This window comes from Engraulis encrasicolus, chromosome 2, assembly GCF_034702125.1.
Source record: "Engraulis encrasicolus isolate BLACKSEA-1 chromosome 2, IST_EnEncr_1.0, whole genome shotgun sequence".
NCBI classification, from domain to species: domain Eukaryota; kingdom Metazoa; phylum Chordata; class Actinopteri; order Clupeiformes; family Engraulidae; genus Engraulis; species Engraulis encrasicolus.
Window position 1 is genome coordinate 1795001 of NC_085858.1, and position 7500 is coordinate 1802500.

The 7500-nt window shown below is 43.3% G+C and overlaps 1 protein-coding gene across 1 annotated transcript in view; it reads left to right on the forward strand.

Moving 5' to 3' along the window:
- Positions 1-7500, forward strand: part of LOC134443253 (laminin subunit alpha-3-like) — a 51854-nt gene that overhangs the window by 22151 nt on the left and 22203 nt on the right. Inside the window, exons 10-16 of the mRNA XM_063193132.1 lie at positions 1-136; positions 2389-2582; positions 3320-3436; positions 4332-4415; positions 4569-4639; positions 6939-7080; positions 7402-7500. The exon at positions 1-136 is cut by the window's left edge and continues 32 nt beyond it; the exon at positions 7402-7500 is cut by the window's right edge and continues 1 nt beyond it. Of these exons, the coding sequence (XP_063049202.1) occupies positions 1-136; positions 2389-2582; positions 3320-3436; positions 4332-4415; positions 4569-4639; positions 6939-7080; positions 7402-7500 (843 nt within the window). The remainder of the gene's footprint in view (positions 137-2388; positions 2583-3319; positions 3437-4331; positions 4416-4568; positions 4640-6938; positions 7081-7401) is intronic.

The window sequence follows — 7500 nt, forward strand, 5'->3', positions numbered from 1 at the left end:
AGCAGTGGGGTGGTACCCGAGGAGGATGCTGAGCGGATGCTGCGGGAGGCGGAGCGACTGCTGGAGGAGATGAGGAGGAGAAACTGTTCCGGACCGCGGACCGCCGCCCTCCACGAGATGGAACTTGCCCAGAACCGTAAGAACAGAAATACCATCACATTCCCATCATTAAATTAGAAATAAAGAAAGTGCAGACCTCCGGCAAGGAAGCTGTTTGATAGAACATTTGGGTAATTGTCTTTTCAAGTATTCTGTTTTTGGGGAGTTAGAAGCAGAAATGTGAAAAATTGCCCTATTCCGCAATGATGAAGAATATGCACCTCCATCCATGGCTGAAGTGACCTCCGACCTGACCCCACATTAGCTGCATGGCTGTCTGTTGCATGAGTGTATCAGAGCTCGTTCACATTATCTGGCAGTGCTTTCCAGCTTTATGATTGGACTTCCAGAGAGTCTAAAAGAGATGTAGGCTAGTGATAATCATCTTGATTAGTACAGGTATAGAAAGCGGTCGGAAGGGAAACCAGCGTGAGCGTGTAGCTCTCCACACCTGTCCTACTGGCCTGCAGGACGGGACTTTTTCTTTTACATGCGCACGCACGCACACAGGCTCAGTGCTCTTTCATTCAGTAGTTTTCAGTGCATTTTCACTTTGAGCAGATTATAGCCGTCCATCAGATTAGAACTGTGTATTATTTCCATATTTTGCTGTTCATATGGGACAGCCCTACACCAGAAAGCACTTGGCATTCTTTGTATGTGTGTGTGTGTGTGTGTGTGTGTGTGTGTGTGTGTGTGTGTGTGTGTGTGTGTGTGTGTGTGTGTGTGTGTGTGTGTGTGTGTGTGTGTGTGTGTGTGTGTGTGTGTGTATGTGTGCAGGCCTATATGCATTTATGAAAGAGTCCCGTACACTGCAGGCCAGTAGGGCAGGCCAAGCGTGCAAACGTGGTGTTGAGGGATACATGTTCACGCTGGTTTCTCTTCCAGCCATTTACCTGCCCCTATTTTTACTGATCGAGATGATAGTGGTACATTTTGTCCTCCCTCATAACTGTCAAACAATAGCAGCTGGTTGCAGCCAAAAGACAGGCGATACCAGCAGGTTTCATCCAAACATCAGAGAGGCTTTACTTTGAAAAGTACAAGTTACAGTAAATGCAACCCCACAAAGTCAGACTGTACTGTAATGTATCCTACTTGTTGTTGTTGAAGCACATCTTGACATTCAGTAAAGTGCACTGATAGAGTAGAGATTACCTGCACATTGCTGGTTTTATTTTAACATTTAACGTTTTGATTATGGTCAGCTCTTTTATGATTACCTCCGCCAAGGAGGTAATGTTTTCTGCCGCAGTGGTTTGCCTGTCTGTCTGTTTGTCTGTCTGTCTGTCTGTCTGTCTGTCTGTCTGTCTGTCTGTCTGTCTGTCTGTCTGTCTGTCTGTCTGTCTGTCTGTCTGTTTGTTTGTTTGTCTTTCTGTCTGTTTGTCAGCAGGATAACTCAAAAACTTGTGATCGGATATGAAACTTGGCAGACCTGTTGGGAATGACCAAAGAAACAAATGATTCAATTTTGGTGGTGATCCGGATCCCGAACCGGAACCAGGACTTTTTAAAAGATTCTTCACCGTTGCTAGCATACAACTCTATACGCCCCAAATGACCGCAAATTGAATTGCAGGGCAGGGTGAAGGTTGACATTCTAGTTTATAACTTTATAAAAAGAAGGCAGAAAGACTTGAATCGCAAATCGGGTGTAATTTAGTCAAATGTTCTATCAAACAGCTTCCTTGCCAGAGACCTGCACTCTCAGAGTACCTATCTAGTTTTATTTAATTTCAATTTTTAAATGTAAATTTAAATTTAAATTTTATCGGTGCAACTTCTTATCCTGCATCTGCAAAATGTTGGGATTAGTACTCTTGACTACTTACTGTGCACTTCCTGAAATATAATACTCTATGTAGCACTAGCATGTAAGCCTAGTGATAGAACCTGGACATTATTTTTTAGTTCTTCTTCTTCTTCTTCTTCTTCCTCTTCCTCTTCTTCTTCTTCTTCTTCTTCTTCTTCTTCTTCTTCTTCTTCTTCTTCTTCTTCTTCTAAGTAGTAGAAGTAGTAGAGCAATAGAAGTAGTTCAAGTATGTGCACTAGTAGTATACCCATTGTCTGTTGCACTAGCAGCCTAGTGATAGTACGACATGCTCTTCTGCTGGCAAAATGACGACAACCCTTATATTACTGACATATAAGCCTTTTTTAGTAGAAAATCATGATATACTATTAGGATAATATTGTGATGTAGCAAAAATGTCGATTTTTCTAACAGCAAACAATAAAAAACCATTAACTTTCTCATGACACCAATCCCTTTGTGTGTTTGCATGGCAGTGCTCGATTCCATCACCAACGTCACATGGCTCTCGAGCACCAATCAGGAGCTGGCTGAGCAGATCGGGGAGTCTCTGATGAGGAATATGATTGGTCTACGGGATCTGCAGAAGGCCCTGGCACATGCAGAGGACACGGTGCATCGAGCTCAACAACACAACATGCACAGCATACACACACTGGCCAAACTGAAGGTAACACACACCACCTCATCCAACACAGCATGCACACACTGGCCAAACTGAAGGTAACACACACCACCTCAACCAACACAGCATGCACACCCTGGCCAAACTACAGGTAACACACACCACCTCAACCAACACAACATGCACACACTGGCCAAACTGAAGGTAATACTGTACAAACACAACATGCACACCGTGGCTCAACTCGATGTACTGCAAAACACAACAAACGCCGGCCAACATAGAGAACATACTGTATTAACTCAGCAGAATATGTACACACTGGTCGAACTACAGGTAACACACACCACCTCAACAAGCACAACATGCACATGCTAGCCATACTGACGTTAATGCAAACACAACACACGCTGACCAAACTGGAGGTAATGCAATGGCCTGTAATGCAAACACAACACACACTGACCAAACCACAGGAAATGGTTCAACAAGTGCAGCACGCACACACTGGCCAATTGACAGGAAATGCAAACACAACATACCCTGGCCAAACTACAGGTGATGCAAACACAACACGTGCTGCTGCCCAAACTGCAGATAATGCAAAGACCTGTAATATGGCCTGAAATGTCCAAGTTGTCTGTGCGATGCTGTTCTCTCTCTTGCATGCCAATCTACTGTTGACTGTGCTACGCTGTCCTCTCTCTCGAAGTCGACTGTGCTCTCTTGTGCTCTCTCTCTCTCTCTCTCTCTCTCTCTCTGTCATGTCATTCTGCTTCCAGATTCGAGCGAGGGAGCTGGTGGAGGAGAGAGACATCGTGACCTCTGACCTGCAGATGGCTGCAGCGTTGCTAGGCAATGTGTCTGACATGCTAAGCATGCTCCAGGACAGCAAGAGGGTAAGTCCCCGCCCAAAACGGCTGTGCCCTCACCTGCTGATCTGACCTTACTGTAATGGCGCCCAAGATCAGACAACAACTCCACAATATGACCTTACTGTAATGGCGCCCAAGATCAGACAACAACTCCACAATATGACCTAACTGTAATGGCGCCCAAGATCAGACAACAACTCCACAAATATGACCTTACTGTAATGGCGCCCGTTTCTTCCTGCAATTGTACACGGAGGACATTTAGCAGCCATTCAGGCAACACATTCATTAAGAAGAGTAGATCAATGAGAAGATCAGTATCAATATTGTTTAATGGTACACTGTGCCGGAAATGGTCAAAAAAGGTACTGCAACTATGCTGCTCATTGAAACTGGGCTGCCTATTGCCAAATTTGATCTTTTCATGAAAGTTTACTAAGTAATAAACTTATCTTTTCTAGTATGGCCCAAGTACAGTCATTTTTGTAGCTAAAAATGGCTATTTCTGGAAATTCAAAATGGTAGACCATGGAGAAGATCCCCCTTTTCATGTATGAAAAGTGAAAATTTTCCAGTCAAAATGAATACTTAGAATTTGATGGTGGTGGTAAGTATTCATTAGTGAATGGGCAGCATGAATTCTGGAAATAAGCAACTAAAAATCTTGCACAGTGTACCTTTAAAGAAATGTTATTTAAGTATTTTTAAAGTAAAAAAAATACTTTCTCTCCCTCTCTCTGTTCTCTCGCTGCCTCTCTCTCTCTCCTCCCCTCTCCCTCTCTCTCTGTGTCCCCCTCTCGCCTCGTCTCTCCCCCTTCTCTCCCTCACCCCTCTCCAAATCCCCCTCCTCTCTCCCTCCCCTCTCTCCTCTCCACCCCTCTCCTCTCTCCCTCTCCCCCCACTCCCCTCCCTCCATCAGGAGTATGAGCATTTGGCTGCTCAGCTAGACGGAGCGAAGAATGACCTTGTGAGGAAGCTGAACTCTCTCTCCTCTCTGCCCCAGGTGTGTGTGTGTGTGTGTGTGTGTGTGTGTGTGTGTGTGTGTGTGTGTGTGTGTGTGTGTGTGCGTGCGTGCGTGCGTGCGTGCGTGCGTGCGTGCGTGCGTGCGTGCGTGCGTGCGTGCGTGTTGTGAGTAAACTGAACTCTCTGTCCCCAGGTGGTCAATACAGTCCTTCGTGCTGAGGAGCATGCTAAGAAACTCTTTGATGCTGCCATGGACTTCACTATGTAAGTGTGTGTGTGTGTGTGTGTGTGTGTGTGTGTGTGTGTGTGTGTGTGCATATGAAGAGCTCTTTTCCAAAACGCTATATCCACCATTTTTGACTTTTTGCATTTTAATATTGGAATTCATTGTTAAGAAGTCCTATCATCTATGTGTGAATTCTTGCCATTCAAATGTTTTGAGAACCTACTTTTAAACCTCTATAAAAATGCATTTTACAATGCAATTCAATGGGATGCCCAATACAAAAATGTAAATTTCCCAATATTCTATAAAATGTATATAATGTATATATATAAAAAATATATCTCATTTTGGAAAAGAGCTCTTCATATGTAGTACGTGTTTGTGGCAGTCATTGGTTATGCGGTTTTGTTGTGTGCAGAGTACACAGTGTGATGTGCTGTGTCACAATGATAATGGGAGTTTACCAGGTGGGCTTTCCCAGTGGGTGGGCAGTTGTTTGTGGCCAATTTGCAGACACTATCAATGAATCAGGGATCTCTTTATAAAATCCCAGCATTGCATAATATTGCTGTGTGTGTGCGTGCGCGCGCGCGCGCGCGTGCGTGCGTGCGTGCGTGCGTGCGTGCGTGCGTGCGTGCGTGCGTGCGTGTGTGCGTGTGTGTGTGTGTGTGTGTGTGTGTGTGTGTGTGTGTGTGTGTGTGTTTGTGTGTGTGTCTGTGCATGCAAATCTGTGTGTTTTAAGAACAAGCACATTGATGAAATTGAATAATTTCCGTTCTTTCCAGATTACATTATATTACATTATGTAAGCATTACAGTTTTTGCCTACTGCTTAAACACTATAGGCAGATGCTTAAACCAAAGTAGCATATCGTTAAGTTGTTGGTGCATAACTTAAACACTTATTGCTTGACTTTAAACAAAAGTCAAGCATTACACTTTCATACCAGTTTAGCAAGGCACTTGCTCCTTTACGCAACACACAGACTCCAGCTGTCTACACACAATTTCATACACAAGACACTTTGTTCAAAAGTAAAATCTCAGAGTGTCATTGTGAAAACACATCTGATAAAAAAACAAAACACACTGATGTATGACAAGATTTAGACACAGACAATAAAACACATGCTTTCAAAATTGAACACTATTCTGCCATGTTACAAAGTTGCATGCTTTATATTACATTGCATTTGTTTTACTTTGCATGTATTTGTTTTACTTTGATTGCTTGTATGCTAAACAAGGCGAATAGCACAATGGTACAAAAGTGTAGAATATGGAGTATGGCATTGACTGACTCACGTACTGTAAAACCTAGCCTGATACATGCCGCCAAGAGTAGCCTTTTGTCTTCATCATCACATGTTAGGTAATGTGAACATGATAGTTTGTAGAAATAGTGTCAACACAACCAAGCAAGCACTTGAGCAAACTGACTGAACATGATATAATTTTGATGATGTCATGTAGATGTCAGCTGCATAGTGTGTCTGTGGAAATGTATTGTATTTCGTGAATACCTCATACCTCATAACCAAACAAAGTAGCCTATATTGACTATGATTGTCATTACAGCATGTTGACGTAACCCCATATTTATATCATATTTAGATGTTTGAAAATTTGTGAATATAACCAATACACAAAAAAGGTACATACGTAAGCTCACCTACACACTGTTGTATTTAGAGTGATGTACTGTTTGAGATATATTTTGCTTCGGTTTAATGTCCTGTACTGTAAGGTGCAGTTTTGTAATGTACAGTATTGCATTTTGGGGTCTTGTGAAAATGTACATTCTGTGAGACTGAATAGACTGCTCCAAAAAGAAAGACTGCTGTGTTTTGTATAAAGCAGACAACTGTTTTAAAGTTGATCTAATTTGTTTTCTCACTTGGTGCTTTTGTGTGTCTTTTGACATGAAAGTGAGGTTTTGACAAAAGATTGTAAGGTTTTTATGGCAATGTTTATGCTTTTATAGCAGAGTTTCATGTTGCCATATATGTGAAGGGTTTATCTCCAAGTGTTGAGAGTAATTGGCTTGTGTGTAGAGTTTTGACTCTATGAGCCAAATTTTGCAAATTGTGTGCAAGTAGTCGACTGTAAAGATATCACAGCTGGTGACTGAACACCAATGTAAAGGTGTGTGTGTGTGTGTGTGTGTGTGTGTGTGTGTGTGTGTGTGTGTGTGTGTGTGTGTGTGTGTGTGTGTGTGTGTGTGTGTGTGTGTGTGTGTGTGTGTGTGTGTGTGTGTGTGTGTGTGTGTGTGTGTGTATGCGCGTGCGTGTGTCTGTGTGTGTGTGTGTGTGTTATGGTTGTGTGTGTGTGCCACAGGGATCTGCAGAGGGTGTTAAATGGTTCGAGTGTGCAGCGAGCACTTGACGTCATCAGGGCCTACGCCAACATCACCGCGGCGATAGAGCAGGCGGAGAGGGCAGCCAGAGAGGCCAAACAGGCCGCCGACACAGCAATGGAGGTACGCGCGCGCACACACACACACACACACACACACACAGTGTGAGTTGTGTTGTGTTACTTGGGGTAACTGATGTGTTGTAATTGTGCTGTGCTGTGCTGCGCTGTGTTGTGTTGTGTTGTGTTGTGTTGAGGTAGCTGATGTGTTGTTGTGTTGTGTTGTGTTGTGTTGTGTTGTGTTGTGTTGTGTTGTGTTGTGTTGTGTTGTGTTGTGTTGTGTTGTGTTGTGTTGTGTTGTGTTGTGTTGTGTTGTGTTGTGTTGTGTCTTGAGGTAGGTGATCTCTATTTATGTATTGTGTGTCGTACACTTGTCTGTGTTCAGGACATCATGAAGAAGAATCTTACCACCAGGGCAGAGCAGCTGTCAAAGGATGCAAGCAGCCTGCTGTCTCAAGCCAACGACACACACAAGAACCTTACA